At 36.2% G+C, this 27032-nt stretch overlaps 1 protein-coding gene across 2 annotated transcripts; it reads right to left on the bottom strand.

The window, feature by feature from the left end:
- Positions 1–1066: 1066 nt before the first annotated feature.
- Positions 1067–24816, bottom strand: LOC132121606 (syntaxin-binding protein 4-like). 2 transcript variants are annotated; one of them, XM_059531185.1, is made up of 22 exons: positions 24631–24816; positions 22504–22577; positions 22277–22372; positions 22126–22195; positions 21951–22025; positions 20410–20489; positions 19832–19961; positions 19386–19518; positions 18484–18590; positions 18131–18353; positions 17934–18012; positions 16066–16151; positions 15375–15471; positions 15075–15187; positions 14779–14868; positions 14570–14635; positions 11076–11252; positions 10396–10512; positions 9084–9133; positions 7061–7203; positions 3263–3320; positions 1067–2135 (listed from the first exon to the last, which is right to left on the bottom strand). In XM_059531185.1, exons 1-22 carry the CDS (start codon positions 24687–24689, stop codon positions 2027–2029), a joined length of 2232 nt encoding a protein of 743 aa, XP_059387168.1. In that variant the 5' UTR covers positions 24690–24816; the 3' UTR covers positions 1067–2026. The 2 variants fall into 2 exon arrangements, with proteins under 2 accessions (XP_059387168.1, XP_059387169.1); XM_059531186.1 differs by lacking the exons at positions 21951–22025; positions 22126–22195; positions 22504–22577; positions 24631–24816.
- Between the last annotated feature and the right edge of the window lie 2216 nt (positions 24817–27032).

Genomic DNA, 27032 nt, shown 5'->3' with positions numbered 1-27032 from the left:
TATGCATCTTAACAATCTTGGACTGACATAATCAAAGTCCTTAGCACAATGACAAGATTTTCACATGTGAATGAAAGTCATATAAAATAGATCATACCTGCTAATATCAGTGTGTTACGCTATAGTTCAGTAGAATTTAAATCAGTGAAATAATAATAATAATTATTATTATTATTATAGGGGACATTTTGATGAGAATGATTCTGTCGGAAAAATATCATATACTGAAGTGGTTTTCAATCCTGGACCTGGGGAGCCACATGACTGCACATTTTATATGTTTTTTTTTTCTTACACGCTGAGTTAAATTCAGGAAGCACCTTCCTAATGATGATCTGATGATTTCAGGTGTGTTTAATTAGAGATGCATACAAAATGCACTGTGCTGTGGGTCCCCAGGACCAGGGTGAAAACAACTGATATGCTATATGAAAAAATAAAATATATAATGATGATTTTAAGACATCAAAAAAATATCAATGCACTTTGGTTGAAATTAATTTTTAGTATTATTTAAAATGCTAATTATGGAAACTTGTTTTCACCAAAAATTAAAAGGTTTATCTGATCTCATTTTTTTTATAAAAATTTTTCGAGATATAAACTCTTGCCTTTTTTCCTCACAATTCTTTAATTTTGGGTTTGCGTCTCGCAATTGTTACTTTTTCTCCTCTGAATTGAGTTTACATCTCAATTTATTGGCTATATGTTCATTTTACTTTTCTACTGAATATGGGTGCAATTTTTATAATATATTTGCAGCAAGTCCTTTGAAATATTTCATTTTTCCAATACATTTTGCTTTGTGAAAAATTTTTTATTTTTAATTTTTTTACTACTTTTTATTTATTTGTTTGTTTATTAGATGCAAAGGCTGCAGGCATATAGACATTTATGTGATTTAAAATTTAATGGAGTCATCTATATATATATAACACAGTACCAGCTATTTAGAAAAAAAAATACAAATCAATATTTCTTGCCTAAGGTGTGCCTAAGTGCATGTGAAGTGCACACTCATCCTGAAATAGACAGACCTAGCAAATATTCTTTCAAAAAGCAAAAATGTGGATAGATTTTTATCTGTTTATTTATTTTTTAATAGAACCACAGAAGTATTCACACATTACAGGATAAACATATATCTTCATGATCTATGTAAAGAGATCGCTGAAGCTAACTTTACACTGTTAGGCAAAGTGATTTCACAACAAAGCAAATGTGCCATGTCGTATCATTTTACAAGAAATTATCCATATAAGGCTTAGGGTATGTTAAACTCACATTTCTAATGGAAGCGCAGAACTAACTGCACATGCAAGAGAAGACACTTTCACAGTTATGCATAATGAATGTCATTAAAAGTAACGATTACAGCAGAATTAAAAATGCGTCTTTATATGGAGAACAGTTACATTATAGTGAACCAAAGAAGCGTCTTGCTCTCAGAGCTGGTTCGAGGAAGTTTGGGAAAGTAAATAAATTCCTGTTCCAACAAATCTGTGAACAGAAGTTTCAGAAAGTGGATCAAAGTGGCAGCAAACACAAGCCAAATTGAATGAACATCACAACATCTAAATTCCTGCTTCACCAAAGAGGCCACGTCCTTTGACTTCAAACAAGTGCAATTATGTTTGACTTTTTCTGAAAATCGCCTGTCCATTGTTTTTCTCAAGGTACAAAATAGACAGAAATGAGTGTATAACATGAGGGGAAATTCCTAAAACGTCAGAAAAACAGCAGATGGACACAAAAACAGGGAAAACTCAACTGTGAGTTCTCAACCCATCAAAGAGCTTAGGAATATTTGGGATAAATCTGTTGCGTATTTCATTAAATCAGTTCGATTTTCATTTAATAAAGGTGTAGATGTTTTTTTTTTTTTTGATTGTTTGATTGACTTTTTTATATTGCATATATCACTTAATGTTTAATATGCTGTGTTTAGGTTGTTTTTCTTTTTCTTTTTTTTAAATGAACAGTTGGACAGAAAGTGGGAGTAGAGTGCACAGTCTTTGGAATCAGTCTAGGCTGTGGATTCTGGAGAGTTTAGGCTTTCGTCATTTGTTCCTGGTTCTGACAGACCCAAAGATCTCATTACAGGGTGCGTCCATGATGTTGTCTGAGTTACATGACTGGAGGAAAAAGAAAGTTTCATTTCAGAAACAACATCCTCAAATGTAAAACATTTTGAATTAAAGAAAAAAAAAGAGAAAAAGATTGACACTAACATTGTGCGCTAACACTAACAGTTTGGGGTTAGTAAGGGTTTTTAAATGTTCTTTTAAAAAGTCTTTTTCTCACCAAAGCTGCATTTATTTGTTAAAAAACACAGAAGAAAGAGAAGAGTAATATTGTGAAAAATTATTACAATTTAAAATAACTGTTTTTCATTTTAATATATTTTAAAGTGCAATTTATTCCTATGATTGCAAAACTGAATTTTCACCATCCATTACTCAAGTCTTCAGTGTCACATCATTTTTCAGAAATCATTCTAATATGCTGATTTGGAATCATTAATTCGATTTTTTTTGTAAACAACGCAAACATTTTTACTATCACTTTTGACCAATTTAATGCATTCTTGCAGAATAAAAGTATGAATTCTTACTGTCTTCTTACTGAATTCTGTCCTCAAACATGTGAGATGTGCACGGGACATTGTGGGTGTATACTGTAGGTGACTGTTGTGGTGCCACTGAGAGTGAAATAAAGAACACTGGACTCATGGGTGTGGTGTTCCCAGCTTCAATACTCTCAAAAGAATGATGGATATCGGCAATATTAAACTGGACTGTTTTAAATTTAATTAAATGTATGCATTTAGCAGACGCTTTTATCCAAAGTGATTCACAGTGCAGGCTAAAATTTTTTACCTAACATGTGTTCCCTGGGAATTGAACCCACAATTTTTTGCACTGCTAACACGATGCTCTACCACTGAGCCACAGGAACAATATTTTGAACGATATGCAACTGAAAGAGCATGCTCATGCGAAGGGGAGATTAAATAACCTCTAGAGATCAAGAGGTTTGTCAGTAAAAATAAGAAAATTCAGCTGGCTTCAAAGTACAACAGCAATATCTGCAATTTTTTGTTATGTTGTCACAATATTTGGTACTGTATACTGTATCTAAAACTGTTTCCCTCACGCTGCACAAACAACTTATGAAGAGCCATTCAAAACATGAGAACTTTTATTTACAGAAACAAAGGAACTGGTTTTCATGAATGTATTTGAAGTGTCCCATAACTTACTTTACGTAGTACTTCACTCCACCCGCAGTGTACGCCTCACCCCAGCCAAAAGGTACACCTGAATGAAAAAAACAACAACAACAGAGAAATCGGATACATTTACTCTACATGAGGACAACAAACAAGATACTGGAGAAGTCTGCAGCCAAAATAAAAAAACGGCATTGCAACATTTCTCGTTGATCCTTTTGATCCTGAAAGGTTAGTGACCGTGAGAATTTCCTGTCAACTGGATGAAATGGGGTCATAAATGAATATGCTAAGAGTGCCGGCATATCTGCATGATCTGAAAAGCTATTTTCATAAATGTAAGGAATGTACATTGAAAGTATAACAAGCATCAAATGGGGGCAAATCGGATTTAGGTTTAAAACTCCATCCGCACACACGTAAACATGCACTTTTTTTTTGACACACAGCTTTGGTTACAGGACTGGCAGGTTGTACGGTAATTAATGAACGTCAGCCAACAGAACGTAAACAGACACTATTGAAGGCTCAATATGGCATAGGCTAGAATCTCATTACTATGTGCCACCACCATACTGGTAACAAATCCCTGACAGAATTTGATCTTAACACTCCCTCTGTACGTGCAGATTAGAAAAACATTATTGTCCTGAGGGAAAATTGTTTTGGACACATATAATACAATATCTGCTGTTTAAATACAAGTGCCATAAATATAATACATACAGCAAAACATCACTACCTTACCAGCAATATACAGTAAATACATAAACTACAACGAAAATAAATTGCACAATACCCATCGTGTAACACATCTGTAATCATCATAATCACATATAGTTACAACATGCATACACCAGGAAAAAGAAGAAGAAAAAAATTACTTAGAATTATTAACCTCTAGGACTCTAATACAGACATTTTCCACCTGAACACTCCATGTCAGTTTATTATCAATGTGAATGCCCAGATATCTGTAAGAGTCCATCTGGGCTTCTGTATATTCTGATCTTTAATGACCACTAGCGAGTGGTCTCCAATGGATTCAGGGTCAAACATAATCTCCACTGTTTTCTTTGTGCTAATGGTAAGAAAATGTTTATCACTCCACTGAACAAAATTCTGAACCTTGTGTTTGTAAGTAACAACATCGGATGTATCAGATTTAAATTGATCTTAGGAAATAAAAAAAATAAAAGAACAGTGAACTTGCCGAAAACGAAAACAGTAACGTTTCGTCTTGTCACATTCTTTGCATCAATTGAAATTCCTGTTGTTTGTTTCTATTGTAAAACAGTTCGTCCTGGTAATGGCCCTTCTTTAACCACAGAAATGGAAATAACTAGGCATTCGTATGAAATGTGCCTAAACTTTGGTGTATCATACCTAATTGTTGGCTGTTTTCTTTAAAGACGTCTTAACAATGAAAACACATTTCATAATAATTCCTAGAATATAAACAGAATGTTGTTTCTAAAGCTTGCATTCATCTCTATTTTTAGCGGCCATCAACTCAAGTCTTTAAATTCTACAGCTTACTGATTTTTTTTCGGGATTCAGTTTTTTATATTCAGCGTTCTGACGTATCCACATTGATCACAAACCATTACTGCCTAAGCCTTGGGACATAGTAACACTCAGAGTAGCTCATCACATGCCTCTTTAATTCAATCAGCTCTTTGTTTTCTAAAGGCCTTGCTCTAGTAACCAAGAATGAATAACTTCATTAGATCAACACTATTAAATGGAAAAAAAGACAATTTCAGTGGCCTCAAATTACATCTCAGTAAATCAGATATAATTGGGATAAGCTGCAGACAATCTCTCAAAATTGATTTGCTGTTCTCTCTTAAAGGGACCGTGAAAGTTCTGTCATCGTTTACTCATCCTCATGTCATTTCAAACTTGTATGGCTTTCTTTTTTCTGTAGAACACAAAAGAAGATTATGTTCTTCAAAAGGCTTTGTTGGTGTTCTGCAGAAGAAATTACATGAATTTGAGTAAATGACAGAGTTTTCATACCTGTTCAAGGAATAAATAAGGCCAATTATTTTACCATAAATGCTTATTCCAAAGCATGTCTCCCCCTCTGTCTTATTGATGAGCCAGAGCGATACCCAGCCTGTCACATGGCTGGGAGAACATCCATCACGTGGAAAGCACTCTAAGCTGGGCTAGAGCTGCTCTCTCTGGTTTCAATCGGTGTGATGAGTATGACCCTCCATGTGCAACTCAAAGCCTGCCTCATCCTCCCCTGCAGGAAAGCATTCAGCCAAAACGTGAGCATCACTCACTGAGAGGTCACATGCTGCCAGGTGAGTGGGACACGTTTCCCTATTCTTTGAGGCTGAGACCATTGTAGGCCATGAGACCATGTATTCAAAGAAAAGAGGAGGCCAGAGATGCTCTTTTGTCTGGATTCCAGCGTGTCCCTGAACTGTCTGTTTCCTTTAACATGCTTAATGTTAAATCATGCCGGTCTGTAACCAAGAATATGATCCACATGCTTTCTAGAGCTACAAAGAACAGGATACTTATTAAGCTATTACTATATGATTATCTATATTATTATTGAATCTACAAATCAGGTCGTTTTTTTAATACTTGACATTGATTCAGTGACTCCGTTTGAGTTTTATGAGGGTGTACTGGACATCCTGTTTTAAACAGGAAAAGTACTGAAAAAGAAAAGGTGTTGGTGTTATTTTTTTGTTTCCAGAGCTGCGCTTTGGACAGACTGCTATCAGTAATGTTTTGACAGAGGGATCAATTTAACTAGGCCAACAAGATCGTATTCTTTCATTTAGCAAACACTTTCAGTCAAAACAAGATGTCATGAACAATCAATGTAGAATTTTTTTTTTTACATTTAATTCTATTTTAAAAGGCTCTTTTAAATGTTTTCCCAATAAGTACCCATTTCTAAAGATAAATATCTTGGTGTAGCCTGTGACAAATGCAACAAAGACAGTTGCTTTCTAGCAGCTTTGTATCCAGGCAACGATATCAGCAGAGGTTAATCAGACCTAAAAGGCTTGTATTATTATCAAATACACCTTGTATTGTGTTTCCTTATGAGACTGCCCTAATTTGATTCACTATACACATCTAAATACAAAAGATTAGATTTCACAATTAAGGTGGTTTGCCTCATTCTCAATAATATATAAGATGTAAAACGCTTACATCACAAGTAATTGAAAAGATATGAATGATATGAATCATTCAACAAGCAAGGACCTTATTAAGTCAAATTAAATCTAGATCACTTGGCTGTCTGGTGAAAAGTATACAGATATTCCATTGCAACTGCTCTCTGAATAGGTTCTATAAATTTGAACAACAAGCAGTAGCTTGGTCATAATGATGCTATAATGTTTAAATGTGTCTAGTTTAAGAGGCTCGTAATGAGATGGGATCATGGAAAGATTGCCAATTTTTTGACCTCTACAGGTCATTAGATGCATTTGTGTAAGTTCAAATGTTGCTGGAAGGTAAGCTACATATTTTCCTGAGATTTACAAAGGTGAATGGGGTCAGGAGTTCAAGCAATGGCTAAATGAGCGGACTGAATCTGGTTCTTAGGGTAAACCAAAATCTTGTGTGTTATATTTTATAGTTATATATAAAATGTAAAAAATATTACTCATATTATAATATTCCTCCCCATGAACGATAACATCTCATCCAGCACAGTTCAGCTGAAATTGCTCATGAAGTAAGATACATTTTTGTATGACACAGTAGGTCAGAAAACAACATGAAGGTCAGACAAACTGACGCAAAGGACAGTTGCAATTAAGTAGATGTTTTGATTTTCATACTTACAGTCGAGCTCTAGAATGCCTCTGACAGTATTAGTTAGTTCAGTAGCTTCCACAGCAAGAGCAGATGCTGTCCAAGGTGGTTTCTTCCCACCTCGAGATGGCAAGGTCTGAGACAGAGTGGCTAACTTTGGATTGCTGGAAGAACTGAAAAACAAAACACACAATGCTTTATTTAAAACAGTGTAAGCAGTTTTTAAGAATTTTAACTAACTAACCTAACCTTAACCTAACTAAAATTTTTATTTAATAAAGATGCTTTATTTAGTTTTGTTTTGCATTGTTTTCTCAAAAAAAAGAAAAGAAAAAAGTAACCTACTGAACACTGAAAACTGTGTCAGTCTTGTACGATTTCTTATAAAAGCTGTAGAAGAGTGCACTCCTTTTGACCTGAAAAGAACAAAGCATGCTGGGCAGACTGGCGTAAAAGAAGAGCCCAGCATGACTCCTAATAAAGGGTGAATTTTTGGGGAAGGGGTTTCAGACCCACTGACATGGATGGACCAGTGTTATGAAAACATATTATGTAACTACCACACTTTCGGGTCATTAGCAGAAAACTGAAATGAATTGGTCCAGACTGATCAAATCATTGCATGCGTTTGAAACATTTTTAAGATTCGCTACAGTCTTACAGTCATGTTTTAAAAATAAATTACTAGAAAACTGCACCTGAATGAGAATGTTATGAATTATATTATCAATGTGTAATTAATTCATATAAAATGCTATTACACTGTAATATTTTGTTTAAAATATTACAATTATCAGCAATCCAAAAATTTAATGACACAATTATTTTATTATACCACTCAAACGTTTGTGGTCATAAAGATTAAAAGAAAAGAAAAAAAACTTTTGAAAGACATCTCTTATGCTAACCAAGGCTGTATTTATCTGATCAAAAATACAGTAAAAACTGTAATATTGAGAAATATTATTAATGTACAAAATATCTATTTTCTAGTATAATATAATTAAAATGTAATTGTTTTCCTGTGATGGAAAGCAGAATTTTCAGCCCCACTACTGCAGTCTTGTTACTTACATTGATTGATTCTTCAGCATTCCAGTTTGGTGTTTAAGAAACCTTTCTTATTGACAAAAATGTTTAAAACTGTTGTTTTGGAATGGTGATCCTTTTCTTTCCATGATTTATAAATGAAGAGAAAGTTCAAAATTACAGATTTTTTTTTTTTTTTTTTGCAATAACATAAAAATCTTTACTCTAACTGGTATTCAGTTTCATGTGTCCTTGCTGAATAAAAGTATTCATTTCTTTGGTATCTTGGAGGGACTATATAACGATGATATTCTACAGTAAACTAAATAAATAAAGTTTTCTTTTAAATGAGAAAGGTTATAATAATACTGCAAATACACTCATATTTAGCATGTAAAGAACTATCCTTCATCGACTGGATGCATTCAAGGTACAGTAGAGTAGAGTGGCTTTTAAGCACAGTTGCTGGTCATCATGCACCCTCTCTCAAAAAGAAAAGTGGTATTTTTCTGCAAATTGCTGGCAGCCTTCATTTCGATTTATGAGGACATTTTCTGTCCCTAATAGACAAAGACATAGTGGCCTCTTCAGTCGGTGGGGATGATCATTATGGGAAAAAATGGCTCTCCAGACGTGCTCTTCTAGCTGAGCAAGGGGCGACAGGCTGCAGGAGGCCATGTTGATTGGGTCTAATCAACATCACTGCCACAGCAAGGTGTTGTATTGGCCTCTGTTCATTAGCTACCCCTGTCCTTTACCCACAAGGTCTCTCTTATAATAGAAATAAAGGGAGAAGACTCCATTTATACACCCTGAATACACAGCCTTCTTGAATATCAAAGAAGAAATTTATTGACTGTATAAAGGTCCCTAAAGGAAAAGTCTTTATTTTGTTATTCATTCTTTTCCAAACACCTGTTACTAGTGAAGTTTAGTATTACTTTCTGTCATACTCCAAATTAGATTCAATTTCAGTCAAATCATTAGATCTGCCTTCACAAAAGGATGAGAATAATCATCTTACCTATAGCCTCTTGAACCGCTTTGGTTTTCAGACAGGAAGTCTTGGACAGCCTGTGGGATTTTTAAAATGTAGGTGATCAGATTAGTCCATAGTCGAAAGATTTAATGCTGCATAAAGATTACCCTGGTGATGTTTTATTCTTAATAACATGAATACATTATTTTTATATTATTAATATTATTACTACTACTACTTTGATGGTTACATTTCTATTAATTTAATTGTGTTCCTGTGGCTCAGTGGTAGAGCATTGTGTTAGCAGTGCAAAAGGTTGTGGGTTTGATTCCCAGGGAACACATGATAGGTAAAAAATGTTAGCCTGAATCTAAGACACTTTGGAAAAAAACGTCTGCTAAATGCATTAATTTAATTGTAATTTTTAATCAATAATAATAATAAACTGTTTTACGTCATTATTATTGTTACTAATAATAATAATACCACTGCTACAACTACTTGTATAGTTAATTTTTTAAAATCTATAATAATAATAATAATTATTATTATTATTATAAACAACAGCACTTTATCAGTTATACAATACATAGGTACATAAGTGCATTCACATAAGAGTAAAAATGTAATGAAAATCAAAAATCTGACGCATAGTGTCCACTACATTACCCATTCATGGTGCAATGTTATATACAAATCATATTTAGCATGAGTAAAGTGTTTATGCATCATGTACTTCTGCAATATGCTATTATATACTTATGCAATGAACAGATGCAATGCACAGGTTTATTTGGGAAGAAAGACATTAAGTTCTCCGTGTTTTGTGGCAAATGTTTGATTTACACAGTCCATTGGTTTGAGAATTCATTTGTGGCATCTGGTGTAAGTGGAAAAGCAGTTGCACATTGATGTCATGTTCTTTTCACATTCTGTCATTTTTCATTTTTTAATAGCTGCCTAGTGAAAGGGTTACTACACATTCTGTGTCAAACATAAGATTAGTTCGAAAAAATTAACTACTTTGTTTGAGAACTCTTGGGATGATGAAGAAGATTCGCTATGCTTGTGCGAGTAGATTTGACCACTTCATATAAGCCTGAGTTAATGGATGCCATGAGAAGAACATTCCACAGACTCTTTTTTTTGGCTTAGATTTTATGATTTAGTGAGAAGACTAAATTCGGGCAAGAAGGATGGTCTTTGACAAATCACCATATGAAGTGCAAATTCCTATACAGTACAATGAGTCATTTTGCATGAGCAATTTTCCTGGTGCAACTTTATTTTAAGACATGAGGATGTGATGATTTAATGTGCAGGTGGTTAAATTGAATTGAAAGTGAATATGCATCACCTCCACAAACTGTAGAAGTTTACCGGTAGAGACTTCAAAACCTTTCCTTGCAGTTTCACTCTTTCGTAGCTGGCATTCGAGTACAGAATTCCTTTTTTTCACATCTTGCAGATGCTCCTGTGTGAATATTAGGAAAGTATTAAAGTTTACTTTATGGTTTTACTTTTTTTTACTGTGTCTTACATGAATTTGCAATTAAAAGTGCAAAATAATGCTGTCAGAAAATCACAATTTGGAAATGTGCCACTGGAAATAGTAAACTGTGTTACAGTAATCAGATTTACACAGTACATATGTTTTAGAAAACTTTTCGTAGTTGGTTGTGCTGAAATGCAATTATTACATAGTGTGTGATGATTTTTCCACAAGCAATCGTAACAATAATTCAGATCCTGTTGCCCTATGTAATCAAACATTTCTGTGAAAATAAAGTTGATCCTGAAGACACGCAAGGTTGCTAGCCAGAGATTTCAAAAATATCCTCATCAGCCCACGTCACCCTGCAAGATCATGTTAAAGTCTTCGCAGCACATCAGCCCAGTTACTGAATAATACAAAGCAAACAGTGACCTAGTTTCTATAGTACACGAGAGAGGATAAACCTGGAGTGGGGCTGTGCAGGGAATGTGGATCGGGAATGAGAAGAGAAGGCTAGTGTAAAACTCTCAAAGGTGGAATACCTTTTCATGACTGGGTTGCTCAGTTTTCTGAGATTTCATTTCAGCTATCTCAGCCTCCAGGAGATGAATAACCTCCTCGTAGTCTATCTCCATTCCCCGGGCCTGTTTCTGTACTGCCTCTGCCAGATGGATCTGGGTCCACAGGGATCGACTCTCCTCCATTGCAGATTTTGCTTCCTGCAACAACGGAGTTCCACTTAGAGCGACAGTGCTGAGAGTGCATGTACAGTACGACGCTACAATGCTCAGGGGCTCTTCCCTCTAACATTGCAAACTCAGTGCACTTGAAAAGAAATGCCTCCAGACTCACAGCATGACAAATCACAGCTCTGCTTCTTTTAAGTTTAAAGGGGCTTAAGGAATAAGACATGTGCAAACAAGTTTCATTATGTCCATTTCTGCTTTAGAGAGAACAGACAGGGCCTGTTTGGCAGATGAGAACCTGTAAAACAAGCTGTTACATAATACAGGGTATAGAAAGATGTTTTGCCATTAATGAAAACTACAGAAGCATTGGATACTTATCAGCATGGCATCGTTCAATAGATGTCAGATAAAAGAAAGGTAATCAGGCCATTGTAATTATGAAGCTATGGGGTATAATAGCACTCTTCATGGACAGGTTACATGAAATGTGTGAAAACCACACTGTGAGGATCTATAAATGATGTGGTAGTTCACAAAAAAAAAAGATTATTATTATTAGATAGTGAATGTGTGACTTTCTTAAAGTAAGTAAAATTAGAAAATACATTTTACTCATTATGAGTACTATTAACTGTCACTTATTTCAAAATACCTGAAACAACTTATGTAAATGGGACAGAAAATTGCCCACTGAAAGAACTTTACTTATTAAATAGACATGATGCGTCTTACATCAGCTCTTTACAAGAGAGGTATAAAAATGAGCACTTATGTCCATTTAATGTCCATGTAATATGGAGAATATGTGAAGTTTATTATAAGGATCATGCATTGGTTAAAATTAATGTAACTGTCAAAGATTGTTGAATTCAAAAGCACATACTGTATAACTCTGTCCCAGAAATCCTGAGAAACAGAGGAGGTGGCTGGAGAAAAATAACAAGAATTTAATGAACTACTCAAGCTAGTATTCAGCCTTAACGTCTAAAGATAGAGCATGCATTACTGCACAATAATTACATCACATGGAGTACATATAATAGCTTATAATAAATTTCTTTACTTTCACTTTTGATCACTTAATTTTGCTTTAATATAGCTAGCTGGGTGTGCACTGCGTGGACGGTGATGTAGCCTGCACATTTCTCACAAGAGAGGAGGCTTAAAAGCCCACTGCTTCGATGCTGAAAAGCCCATCAGCCAACCTGTTGCTCTAACAGCAGATATAGAATGTAAAGTGTGGGTGGGGGTGAAGAGAGCAGAAAGGATTCAGCACTACAGAATGAAACATACAGGGCTGTAAAAAGTCTTGGTTCACACCACAGGGAGTGTAGTACATCTATTACAACTTCAATGTTAGGAACTGGATACAAACTGAGCCCTCTGTAGTGCTCCAGGAGGGAGCTGCTGCGACTCCACAAACTGGAGGAAAGCACTTTGGGAAGGAGAGACAGAAGTTGCGCTGACCCTGACGCCAATTAAAACCCCACAGGGCCTCATACAGCTGACCAAACATTCAGTGTGACGCTTTAATAGTATAAATGCATATTCCTTCTTATTTAGATCGTCTCTTAAGGTCAACCCCAAGTGAAATTGTGGCTGAATGCTTTTGCATGAGGAGCGATATCACCAGCAGCAGGGTTGATATGAGGGCACTATTAGTTCACCACACACCATACCATACATATAAACTAGCTTTTATGAGCGGTGATTTTCTTGCCAGAACTTGCTACTATGATAAAGGTGTCGCTAACTGATTGTGGTCAAATAATTCAAAAAGGGCTCAGAAGCATGTCTCTATAATATTCTGGTCTCTAAGTCTCTCTGTCAGTGCATGTCTGTGCCCATTTTATTATTCAAAGTTTGGGGTCAGAAAGATTTTTAAAAATATTTTTGAAAGAAAAATCTGCTCTAAGAAGTCTCATCCAAGGCTGCGTTTATTTGATAGAAAATGCAGTAAATTTTGAAATAGTGAAAAAATAACATTACAATTTAAAATATATATTTTACTAATTTAATCTATTTTACATATAATACATGTAATTTATTCAAGTTATGGCAAAGATTAATTTTCAGCAGTCAATACTTCAATCTTCAGTGTCACATGATCCTGCAGTTCAGAAATCATTCTAATTTGCTGATTTGGTGCCCAAGAAACATCTATTTTTATTAAAAGAAGCAATGATACATTTTGACATGATGCCAGGATTCTTTGATGAATATAATGTTCAAAAGCTGCACTGCCAATTTTGTTTAACTGATATGTAGCAGGATGATCAGAATGTACTGCTCTGCTGCCTTAGTAAGAGTCTAATAAAACCATTAAAGTCCAATTAATCTTGCATAGAATGCTGACGCTCTTTGGATTTGGGTTTACATAACAGGCACTTCTGAGGCTCTGAGATAGAACAAAGAGCTACTGGGAGCCTATTTCTTTATAACTCATAGAAAAGAACTATTTCCAAACACTGACCGCCATCCCTCAATGTCCTACATACTTCATCTCCCACATGATGTTCTTAATGTGGGTGTTTCAAGCTTCCTGTAGTGAGCGCAACACGCTAAAAATACATTTTTGGATATTGCTCATAGCATTTTTCGTTTTTTCATTTGAGTTCTGAATAGTGCTGCTGAGAAAAACTCTACGGAGCACCTGCATCTCACCTTTAAGAATTGAATGGCACATGTGCCCAGAGCTCCCCCATGTGGCATATCTAAAACACGGTACAGTGACAATGGAATAAAGTAATGTAAAAATATAATAACAATAATAAAAAAAGATGGATTGGAATCTAAAGGTCAAAGCCCCTTTTTACACCACTTTTAAATGCAACAGCAGGCTACTGTAATTCTGAGCTTACAATGTGGAAGTCAAAACCAAAAACTGTCGCACCTGTCTGGATTTAGTGAGATATAGTATATAAAAAGTGCTATGCCTGCATGCCTCTATATTCATTGATATCCATTAGATCTCCTCATTCTGAAAAACTTCAAGAGACAATTCTGTCAATCAAAGTGCTATGTTTTGTTTTGTCCTTGTAGTTCAATTCTCTGGACTCCCTATAGCTCGATAATTATCAAAAAATGTTGATAATTAAGTAATTATTAAAAAAACTTCACTGCATATAGAACTTGCTTCAAGCTTGACTGACAACTTAAAAAAACAACGACAGGTGAGTAGTTTGCTTCTACAATGCAAAATTATTGTGTTGATAAATAGCTATATTTGCAGTTATGCTTTTGCTACATTGTGCTATACACATGCGCAGTTTAAATGTTGTAACCTGCTAATATGGGCATCAAAAAGAACATGTTCTGCTTACAGTGTGTAAGAATTAGTTGCGTACCTGTTTAACTTTTGTCAGTTCCTGCTGCATCTTATGATTAAGGCTCTTGGATTCTGTCAGCTTATCCTGTTAAAAGAGAGATCTTCATATGAGTCAGCATTAGAGTTAGCGCACTCATTTTCACAAACAGGATTAATGAGAGCCTCACTCAAATGAATGTCACACATTCCAGCATGTGACAAAGTTTAAAATCATTGAGTTGGTGGTACCTGCAGTTTCTTGAGCTCTCTTAAGACCTCAATGTGCTCTTTTCTTAGTATCTCCATCTCATCCAGATCATCAGAGTCTGATAACGATGGCTTATAAAATAATAGTTAATATATATAAAAATTACATGAATAACATTGGCAAAATTTATGTATGTAAAAAAATTACAAAGAACATGGAAAAATATATATATAAATATTTAAATGATATACAGTATGTGTGTGTGTAATTTTTTGTCAGTGCATATTTTGTACGTATGCTTTTGCTGCAAAAATAAATAAAAATAATTTGCAGTTACCGTAGGGTTTGATGGAGGCTCAGTAAGATCATCTGATATCAATCTTGCTACTTCCAGTTCTGAGTCAGATTTGGATGGTAGTTTAAATAGTTCCTTTGCAACTCTCTCGAAATCTTATAAAAGGAAACTTTCCTATTAACATTTTTAAACATAAAATGTGTAAAAATGTCTTTAGCACTTTTTTTGAATGTATAAAGCTAGAATAAATTACTGCATAAGTAAGGAGAGGTAAAAAAGAAAGCCATCAGTACATAAACAACTACGACATCTACAATGGAGATTGACAGAATTTTTTCTCACCTCCATAAGCCACTGTCCCTTCTGGGCTCAGATGCAGCCTTTCTCTCAGTGTCAGGACCTGAGACTCAGTAGGCTTCAATCCCAGCATGTCCAGTGCCTGTGGACACAAGAGCCCCCCAGTGTAATGTGGTCACTGCTTTGCTTTCTATCTCATACACACAAACACACACTCGCTTCAGTGTCTACAAATAAAATAAAATACAATTAATAATAATATAGTTCATGCATTTAGTGTCGTTTAAATTTTACTTTTATTTCAATACATGTATCCACTAAATAAACAAATAAATAAAACTATAAATACTTATTTTCACACAACTATATAAATACACATAATGCATATTTACTTTAAAATGTGCTTCTGCAGTTAAAATCTTTCTAAAAATTGTTGCTTTAGTCCAGTGTGATTTAACACAATGAAGCTGTGGCACATGCAGTCTCTATTAATTTTCCCATAATACCACATGAGGTGTGATACGGGGTAGGTCGCTAACTGCACATATTGTTCACAACAGTGAGATTAACTCCCTCCACACATGATAGTAAAACTGTAAAAGATCAATACAGTACTGAGACTGATGGGTAACTATTTGTTAGCATTTGACCCTGCTGTAAACGTAAGATGTTTCTGTAGTTCTGTGTTGTGACAGAAATCATTATTTTCTAATTGAGAGGTTATGATTATGGAGACCTGCTCTATTTTCTCAAAGCTGGGAGTGGAGGATAGACGTTTTGAAGGTCTGCAGGAATTGCTGGGATTACAGGCAGCAGTTGCATCTGGGCAGAGAGAGAGAGAGAGAGAGAGAGAGAGAGAGAGAGAGAGAGAGAGAAAGAGAGAGAGAGAGAGAGAGAAAGAGAGAGAGAGAGAAAGAGAGAGAGAGAGAGAGAGAGAGAGAGAGAGAGAGAATCCAAATGAAAAAAAATCTATTTTGCAAAACAGCTGTTTGTGATTTTTTTAAAGTACATCACATTTTTTGTAAGTCTCTTACATAACTCTATGACAGTACAATTTATTATTGAGTAGATTCCTCACAGTAGTGGCTCAAAAAACATTTAAGGCATACTTAAAAATGTCTCCGCATTTTATTACAAAATATCAAACCAAGTGGGATTTATTTTACAGAAATATAGCACACACATTTTCCAACCACATTTTTTTGAACACTTTCTGGTTTGATATTAACGCAACATGTTCATTATTAAAATTTGTTTGCAGATAACACTCGCTTTTATATTTTGTATCTAATGCAAAAATAATTATACACTCTTTAAAAGTTTGGGGTCAGTCATTTTATTTTAATAAATGTATTATAAGAGATCAAATATAATGGTGTAATATTTGAATGAAAGTTTAAATTTTTGTCTCAAAGTGGCCCAAAATTTTTTTGGACACTTAAGTAACACCATTGTTCAAAAGTGTGGGAACTTTAAGATTTCTTGTTTTTGTTTTTTTTTAAATAAGTTCTCACTAGTCTCTCTTCTCAGGTCTGAATACATACCAAAACATTTTAGAAACAGTAATTTTCTTTATTTCATATTTCATGTTCCTCGTTCAGTACAGCTGGTGTTTAAATCTGTTTTAAATCGCAGCTCAAAGGAGCTTTATTGAGAGTGCTCGTCAATGAAATGAAACCCTGTCCTGAACAGAGTTCAGTATCCTCAATTTCACATGGAGTTATGTGTCACGGTGATAGTAATATCCATTTTCAGAACCATGCCAGCTGGATTATCTTGAGTTACAAACACAGCATCTCATCAGTACGTCTGCCGAATGGGAAGCCTAATCCAGGTTATGACAAAATGCTCCTTATCAATGCATTTCAGGTTGCTCAAAGGCAAAATTCCATTCACAATGCATCAGAATGTGAAAGGCTCCGCAGACAGTGCTATGCGATTTTTTTGAATAATAATAGGAGATGCATGCATGGTTGGTTTAAAGGAATGTTTAGATTCAATACAATAAAGTGAAATTAATTTTGACTTTTTCGGAAGGGAAAATCAGTTACAGTAAAGCACTTACAATGGAAAAACAGGGACATACAATCTTGTATTTGTGGTACTTTCATTCTTCCTAAAATAGTTTATATATATTTAAGCTGTAATGTTTTCTTTATTGCCATTTTTATGTTGGGACTACGTTTCATGTGAACTAAATAAAAAGTTCTATTGTATGTATCATTTAGTTACAGTTATATGTGTTTTGTTTTTATAGTTAGATAAATATTCAAATGGCAGTTCACATCTCTTGTTCGGTTGTTCCCACTATAAAAATGTAAAAGATGATTCTCACAAATATGATTTGTTGACCCCAACCCATTTTTAGGATAATTATATTGTATTATATGTATTTTAATGTTTATTTCTTCGCCCCCCACATATTTCAAGACCTTTAATGTAACTACTTTTTTCTATTTTTTAAAAATCTAAATATGATCATAAACATTTGCAGTACATTCAATATTTACTAATCAACATTAAGACATTAAATTCGGACAATAGGGTAGAATTTGTATGGAACTCCTATAGGATTCATATAAAGGGAATATAGGCTTGCAGTACCAGAGTTGGCCACTGTGGTGCAGGCACTGTAAGGTGAGGACACAGGGCTGGGATTAGGCTTTCCTGTTGCTGGTCGTACCTGTAGGAAAGACACAAATAGAAGCCTTTAAGAAAACATCAACCACACTCTTTAAAGCACTGCTTAAGTAACTAAACTCTGTTGCCAGAGTGGAATCAGCCACAGTCTTTTGTCTCACCTTAGTAAGTTCTACAGAAGGCAAAGTCTCGCTTCCAGAGTTGGGGGTGTTGGCTATCTTAGGAACGAGACCTCCGGGCAGAGTTGTTCCCCCCAGACCAGCGGGCCTAAATTGGGGGGCTGTACTGCAGGGAGGCTGAAGGGAGATTGGGCTGTGTGGTCCACTGCTGGAGCCTGATGAAGACCTTCGTCTGATGAATGCTATCTCTACTGTAGGGTCTGGTCTGTAGGGGCAAACAGTGACATTTGCCACATGCATTTGTCTTGGACAAAAGCAAACTATCACAAGATACTAAGCATATTTTCATTATGTTAACATTCTGCAAAGGATGTTTTGAAAGGTTGAGTTTTAACCTGAGTTTTGTTTGAGTGAGTGTGCTTTTGGCTTCTTCATGTGTCACTCCAATGAGTGATTCCTTATTGATGGATATGAGCTGATCCCCAGCCTTTAGTCTCCCATCCTGGAGTCAGAAAAAAAAAAAAAAAAACATTACCTTCACCCTGAATGGGCTTCACTTCATTTCACTTACATTACCACAGTCTACGTCACTTAAACCTGTTTAAAAAAAAAAAGTGAAAACAGTAATATTGTGGAATATTACAAACATTTAAAAAAACTTTTTCTATGTACAGGTAAGTGTAATTCATTGATGTGAAGGAAAAGTAGATTTTCCAGCAGTCATTACTCCCGTCTTAAGTGTTTCATGATCCTTCAGAAATCATTCTAATATACTAATTTGGTGTGCAAGAAACATTTCTTATCATTAGAAGTGTTGAAAACAATTATGCAGCTTCATATTTTTGCAGAAACTGTAATGCTTTTTTTGGTACAAAAGAACAGCATTTATTTGAAATATAAATATTTTTTTAACATTGTAATTTAATGTCATGGATGATCAAGTTAATGCATCCTTCCTAAATATAAGTATTAATTTATAAAAAATTTTGAAAAAAAAATAAATCTTACTGACCCCAAACCTTTAAAATTGGTGTAATTTACTGAACTTCAACTTACTTTAATTTACCTTGACCTTAATGTATCTCACTTCACCTCACCATAGTCTACTTCATTTTGTCTCACTTCACTTCATTCACAAACTACTGTGGTGTTTCACTAACCAGGAATCAATACAAACTGGTGTTTAATTTGATTAATTTCAATTGATTGATTGGTAATTAACATGTTTTTGTTCCTTAACTCAAAAACATGATCTTAAATGTTACAAATTTTCAAAATATTAAAATTAATTAAATACCTTTTGGCAATCGCCTCCTTGTGTTATTTCCTGAACACACACCATTGGCCCCTCTGCACGGTTAGCTCCGCCCCTGATGACCAAGCCTAATCCTGTCCCTTTGGCAACACATATCAACTGAATCATGCAGTCTCTGGGGAAAGAGAGGTATACATAAGGGCTTGGATCAAAAGCAGAAACAATGGTTCCTGAGGTGATCAGGGTTTTTTTTTTTTTTTTTTTTAATAGCCATAAATTCATCTTTTGTGGGATTTCTCTTTTATTCAGGTTAGGTCCGGTGTTTTCAGGCTCAGACTCTCCAATTAGTACACTATTAGCCGCAGTACTGTACTGTGAGGAAGCTGCTGGGTTCTGTCATTTGTTTTGGTTGTAGGATTTTTTAAGGATCACAAAAAAGCGGTGGATAAAATCTGAACTATATCTCGTGTGTGTCGTTTGGTTCTCACGTGCAGACTTGTGGAGATGGGGAGGTAATGCAGGCAGTGGTGTATACTGGGTTGGGGTCTTTAGGGCTCAGAAGCAGAGGACTGGTTGATCTGGAAGATGAGGAGGAGGAGGCAGTGTCGGTCAACTTTCCTGAAGACAAGAAACTTGCTTTTTAATAATTTCAGACTCTGCAAATGACACAAATGAATGCTATTATACTACTTAAGCACACTTAGAAAAATAACATATGCATTTATTTTTTTATATATTTTTTTATATAAATGTATTTACTGTCACTTGTGAATTTAAAGCATTAAAAAAGAAAGAAACCTTCTGACCTCAACTTTTGTACGGAATGTACATATACACATACATTCTTTCAAGTCAAAACTGATGCATGCTTGATGTAACAATGTCTCTTTATGTAGAAAGACAATGATAGAAATGGCTTTTTCTGTTGAAAACAATGATGATATGGAGGACCCAAACTAAATCTTTAGTTGGCAAACTGTAGGCTGCAATTGCTGCAAGTCCTCAAAATCAGACATTAGTCATTCACTCTTGAAATGCAGTAAATGATAGACGTAGTGGAAAATACCTGTGGAAACAGAAGTGTCTGATCCAGAGCTGGTACTACTGCTGGAGCCATATTTTTCCATTAACTCAACAAATTCCCTCCTAATAATAAAACATATAAAATACACGCAAAATCAGAAATATATCCACCTTTCCTGGAGACATAATTTTCCAGTGAATCATAATCTTTTGTACAGACAAACCTTATTAATTTTTGTGTCTGTGTTGTGTTCAAAAAATAAATATTATGTGGCTTTTCCATTCTGTAAAATCAAACATTACATAAGTATGAACATAATTGTTCTAAGCAAGTGATGGAGGAAATTATCATTATTATTTTTTTAAATACACACACACGCACACACACACACACACTAGTTTGTTTTTGTGAAAATGGGGATATCACATAAGAGTAATGGTTTTTATACTGTAGAAACTGTATATTCTATCGGCCTTCACCAACCCTACACCTAACCATAATCCTCACATGAAACTTTGTGCATTTTTACTTTCTCAAAAAAAATTTATAAGCGTTTTGAAAAATGGGGACATGGGTTATGTCCTCATAAGTCACCCATGTCATTATACAAAGTTGTGTCCCGATATGTCACAAAAACAAGAGCACACACACACACACACACACACACACACACACACACACACACACACAAAACATTAAACCCCCAAACTAGATTTTGTAAGACAGGGTTAGGTTAACTTAATGAGATATGACATATCTCATTAAATGCAACTTCCTCATTAGCACTCAAAGAAGCTTAGAAGCACTTAATTAGATTACGGATGTAATCACAGATAAATGTTCTCAAAATCTGTGTACAGTACTGAAACAGTTTGTTTGAGGTGACTGATTGTCCATTAATTATGAAGCTAATCCTTTTACAATGTTACAAATTAAAACCTAACCTCAGCTGGTTTAACTCAGGACACACATGACACACTTGCGGCCCAAATACGTCAACAGCTTTTCAGTCGGGAGTACAGAAGTGCTCATCAGGAAGTCACAGAGACCAGCAAACTGCCAGTTCCATTTAAACAAAGACAGACAGGAAGAACAGGAAGAACTGCCCAAAACCAAGACCTCTGGCTAAGCAGACAATGCCAAAACAAAAAAATTAAAATACCTCGGCATGCATCCTCCAAAAATTACTCAGCTATGAGTGGTGGCTTGATGTTGTCAGTATAGACTTAACTATATCGATCTAGTCCCCTAAGAAGATTCAAAAACAACGATGCTCATATTTGGATTTTTTTTTTTTTTTTTAGAATAATAATAATAAAAAAGACAACAAAAAATTTGCATTATACTAAACAAAGGCCAAAATTCTCAATAAAGTTCTAAAGACTTTAAGAGTACTCATGTATTTATAGGATTAAGTACATAATAACAGTCTGTACTTGGCAAGCAAAATTTCTGGTCTGCATATAATTCAAATCTTTGAACGCAAAACAAATCAATAATATAAAGAGTACAAATAAACAGGAAAAATAATTTATTCCTTTAAAAATCTTAAAATATCACCCAATTCATGAAAGTCATCTTACCTGGAAGCATCGTCGCGTACTATCAGTAAAGACATGTGATTTGTAGCTGACGCCATGCGAAGAACTTCCACTGCCCTAATAAAACATCCAACCGATTTCTCTGTTTAGTTGTTTTAATATACTTCAGGCATCTTATAATTTATTACAGATCCATAACCAATCCAGAATACATTACTTTTCGTTTGTAACACCTCCTAAATTCATGTTGTTGACATCTAAAATGAGGTCCCCTGCTCTAAGACGCCCTGAAAGACAAGGAACATCAGCCATCATTCCCAGAATCTAAGTAGAAACATTCATTGGAGATTTTGGGAAAGAGAACATACCGTCCTGTGCTGCCACACCACCTGGCAAAATTCGTTTAATGAAAATTCCGAACTCTTCACTGCTCTGTTCCCTGTAGCCCCCAATAATCTTCACACCTGTCAAATTAAGAACAAGATTTTTGGGATTAATTCTTTATATGGGGTGAGAGAATGAAGTTAAACAAATTGTGCACCAGTTTTCTAGGAATAATTTTATAAACTGAAAGAAATTTTGCCGTGGTTCTCACCAAGCCCTTTTTTACAGTCTGTAAACTCTAGTCTCTCCACAGCACGGTTGATGCCATGGGGCCCCATTATTGTCCTGAAAAAAAAAAAGAGATTCCATTAAATATTAGTGCATGAAATATTATCATAACAACAAGATTTACAGAGGAATGTTCCAGACTGTTTTTAAAAATACATGAAATTTAAAATGCATGAATTATAAAATCCCAAAGGAAAGAACATAATCACATAATAACATAATTTTTTTCACAAAATGTTGAATATTGAGAGAGTTGCACACCTGCCCATTATAACAGGGAAGTTTCTTCCTCATACATGAAATAGGTTACTGTGCATGGGTTTATTTTAAAATCACTCAAACATGTAGGTAAACACTGAAAGCGCCAAATTATAATTATTTTATAGACGGTATGTATCAAATCCAACGATGGCCTGATCTCTATTGCATTTAATCCCTATAACAGACTGAAAGCAACAGAATACAACGTTTTGCCTTTAACTAGGACACTGAGTAAAAAGTTGCATGTGTACAATTTTTTAAAGCAAAACTGACATATAATATTCACTTCAGATTAAATTTAAATATGCATCTGACTTCATCAAAACCCAGGAAACAGATGTTATTTAAGCTTTATCTGTCTGTTTGACAAAGAGGCATGCACTTTTGAAAAGTGCATGATTGTTATTCAGTATAGCAGCTGTGTGTTTGTTTAAGGTCAATCTGACCCCTGCAAAAACACAAAGAAAATAGAAAATGATAATTTATAGATAATTTATAAAATAGAAAATTAAAAACGGCAGAAAAATAAAATAATACAAATAAAAAAATAACTGGAAGGAGTGTTCTTGCACATTGTGTACAACAATGTGTTGTCAAGTTTTTGTTTATAATCAGATCATGAAAAGTATGCTTTTAAAAATATTAAAAACCAATATTTATTTAGCATGTTTTGCACTGACAGTGCAATATACAAGTTATGATATTAGAAAATGAATTAAAAAAAAAAAAAAAAATAAAAAAAAATAAAAAAAAAAAATATATATATATATAAATGCAAAAATATATTCTGTATCAGTGTCAAAATATGTTTTTTCAGCACTCTATATTTAACAGTACTAAAAAAGCCAGGTTAAGTGGCAACAAACATATGCATTAGCTAAATACTCCATCGTGATCATGGAATGGATGATGATTCAACCGATGATGATTCCAGGACTTTATTTTATTTTTTTGTTTTGTTGGGTTCATGTGGTGGTCAGTGCGAACTGAACAGGACGTCAAGGACAAATGCTCGCACTCCTTACTAGTGATGTATTTAACCTGATTCCCATCTTCGCAAATAGTGTTCTTTGTTATCTCCTGCTGCTCTGTAAACAATGCCCTTTAATCTCTGTCACAATAAGAGTAATGAAGAGAATTCAAATTACGTTCAGTGTAATGACATTATCTGTCCTGTACTGCAGCAGGCAGGTCATGGTTAAGGCATTTTTATTTCCTTTAAGTCTATATAAAAAGGATTCTTTCCTACACAAACCTTATATAAGCATATATCATAAAGCATTATGGGAAATAAAAGGATATGTCTTCAACGAGTCACCCTGAACAAAGAGAGCTCAAATGTAGAGCGCGAGATTGTTACAAAAGATCCAGCATTAAACTGATCACTTAATTCTAATCTGTCTAACCTTGCTCAAGCCATGTAAGGATATGCACTCAAGTGACTATAGCGAAACTACGCAGGCATCCCTCTGGGTGCATACTGTCCGTCTTGCTCTAACTTTCCACTTCCTGCTGGTTCATCACCGATACAATGATAATGAACTTTAAATGACTTTAAAACAACAATTTCTTATGTACAGTCAGCAACTCTGTGTTGTGAATGAAAGCTAATTTGTCTGCATTATTAGAGCATCACAACTGATTAAACAGAATATTAGGATATGTTGAAATGTTCCAAGGCATTTGCAACATCCATGCCCAACACATTCAAACAAGCAGAAACATAAAGTAACAACACAAGCACAGAAAATGTGGCTAAGATAGGCATCAAATAAGCTTTAAAAGCATTAGTATTTGCTTAATCTAAATTCACTCAGCCAGATAACAACCAGATAATGGCATTTCCTACCAGTAGAGGAGTGATAGCCCGTCAAAGTGTTCTGCCTCCACTTGTGGAAGCAGTGCCATTGCAGTTCCACAAGCAACTGATGATGTAGTGTAAAGTCTACGTTATCACCGGGTTGGGGGGAATGGCAGTTCAAATCAGGTCAGTCTCGATGACCGAGAGACAGCAATCTACCCAGAGAGTAACAGACACACTCCTACCTATCCACTAATCTCTCCTGATACCCCACAGTCACATGGTTCGCCTCAACTCTCTCTGCGCTGTCACAGCTGATAATGATTCTGCCTCTCCGGAGGCAGGAAAGCTCAAAACTTGACACCAGGCTGGGATGTGGAACAAGGGGACGGGAGTCTGACTGCATGATTTCTGACCCAGGGACACTGAATCTACAGTCCAGTCGATTTTAAACTGAAAAGATAGAAAGAAACATAAATTAGCTTTGTACATGTAAAAGCAACTACAGTATACAGTATATAAACAGAACAAATATATAAAATAGAATCTAAAAAAAAATGTTTTATCAATATTAATATAAGGTCACCGAGGACAAAAACAATAACAACAACCATGACACATAGCCTATAAATAAAGCAAAATTTCTAAATATAATCTTTTAACCCTTAATGACCCTTAATCCTTAACAGTCCTTGAATGCAATCATAGATGAAGGTTAAACAATTCCATTCAGCTTGTGACCAAGAGGAAGCGCTTTGAGACCCTGCTGGCATCTAAATGTGCAAAAACGAAGGCAGAATGAAATTTATTACTAGAGTATGATTTCATCCGATTACTACTACACAGTAAAAAAATAAAAATAAAAAATAAAAACTCAGATTTTTCTATTGACTGATCACATCTAGATGTTTCAATAGGCAAACTAAATTAGTGTTAATTGAATTTTATAAATTCAATTAGGCCAATTGGAAAATTTAGACTTCTTTTGGGATCTCTTACGAGAGCTCTCTCGTACTGCGTCTTAGCTAAGACGCTACGGGAAAAGTCTCTTTTCACGAAATACTGAAGCAAAAAATTATCCTTAATTTTGTATTTTTGTAAAGCGCATTTGCAGCAGTACACAGCCATAGGCGAGGCGGCTCATTCGCTCATTGGCTTGTTCTGCGGCAACTGCACAGCCTATCGAGCACAGGCTGATGCAACATCCCGAAACGGTGTGGCCCAACCTATAAAAGGAGCTCGAAAAGGCTGACTCACCTGATTTTTCATCTCTTCAGCGAAGCTCACGCATCGCTGGATCACGGAGGAAGCAAGCGCTGTCTGAGAAGCATATCAGCGGGACGAGCCATTCTGAAGCTGCTGGCCTCGCCGGCTACCACTGCAGTTCCTGCCGACGCGTCATCTGAGGAAGTGGATCTCAGGCCTGCGTCGGAGGAAGAGGACACGTGCTCTCTGCTTGCTTCGGGCAGTGAGGGTTGGGCGAGCTCCGTGGATCTCGCTCCCTCTGGTCAGAGGCCCAGCAGACGGCTACCTGTCACTTCCGCCCGTGGAACAGGCTATAGCAGCTCACCTTTGCCCGCCCTCTGCTGGACGGCGGACTAAGGCGGCGTTGCCATCCAAAGCCTGCCGCATGACGTCATCGCTGCTCGCACGGATCTTCTCTGCTGCTGGGCAGGCTGCGTCTGCGCTGCACACCATGGCCACACTGCAGATTTTCCAGGGCGATCTCCTCCGCAAGCTGGATGAGATGGGACCTGAAGCAATCTGTCTCGCGGATCTGAGGAGTGCTTCGGATCTCTCCCTCCGCACTGCTAAGTCCGCTGCACAGGTCATGGGAAGGGTTATGGCTTCCACTACGGTGGCTGAGAGGCATTTGTGGCTGACGCTTTCTGACATCAAGGAGTCTGAGCGTGCTGCGTTCCTCGACGCGCCGCTGACTCCTGCTGGCCTCTTCGGATCATCTGTCAACGAGTTTGTGGAGAGATTCGCAGAGGACCAGAAAGCTTCGCAGGCGTTCAAGCACTTCTTGCCGAAGCGCTCCGGTTCTGCAACTAGCCGCTCTAGACCGGCCCCACAGAGCTCTTAGTCACGCCCACCGCCTCCAGCTGCGTCATCGCGACAGCGTCAGCAATGCAGCTCGGGACCCCGTTCTCGCTCTTCAAGCCGTCGCCCCGCGCCGCAGGAGCCACGGCAGAGGATTGCAGTGAAGCCAGAAGCCCCGAAAACGTCCTAGCACTGCTAGGAAAGCGCCGGTGTACGAGTTCCGCTGCGGCCGAGCTCTCACCCAAGCGCTCCGCTGTTGCAGTTCCAAGAAGAAGGGACCCGCTCAGCCCTCCCCCAGTCGGTTAAGCGCCGGGACGGGGTCGAGGAGGAGCGATCTGCCCGCTGTGATCAGCGCGCTCCCCGCCTCAGATGCGCAGCACACTCGAGCGCCGCCGTTGCCCAGTCAA

This window comes from Carassius carassius, chromosome 39 (assembly GCF_963082965.1).
Source record: "Carassius carassius chromosome 39, fCarCar2.1, whole genome shotgun sequence".
Taxonomy (NCBI): Eukaryota; Metazoa; Chordata; class Actinopteri; order Cypriniformes; family Cyprinidae; genus Carassius; species Carassius carassius.
This window is presented reverse-complemented; position numbering and strand designations above follow the sequence as displayed.

What these genes read in the sequence shown, in the direction of transcription:
- LOC132121606 (XM_059531185.1), bottom strand. Translation starts at nt 24,689, where the DNA reads ATGGCACTGCTTCCACAAGTGGAGGCAGAACACTTTGACGGGCTATCA. An exon ending in AGCGGTTCAAGAGGCTATAG is followed by an intron (nt 7,204 to 9,083) that starts GTAAGATGATTA and finishes TTTGTTTTTCAG; the next exon opens with TTCTTCCAGCAATCCAAAGT. An exon ending in GGAGTGAAGTACTACGTAAA is followed by an intron (nt 2,136 to 3,262) that starts GTAAGTTATGGG and finishes TTTTTCCTCCAG; the next exon opens with TCATGTAACTCAGACAACAT.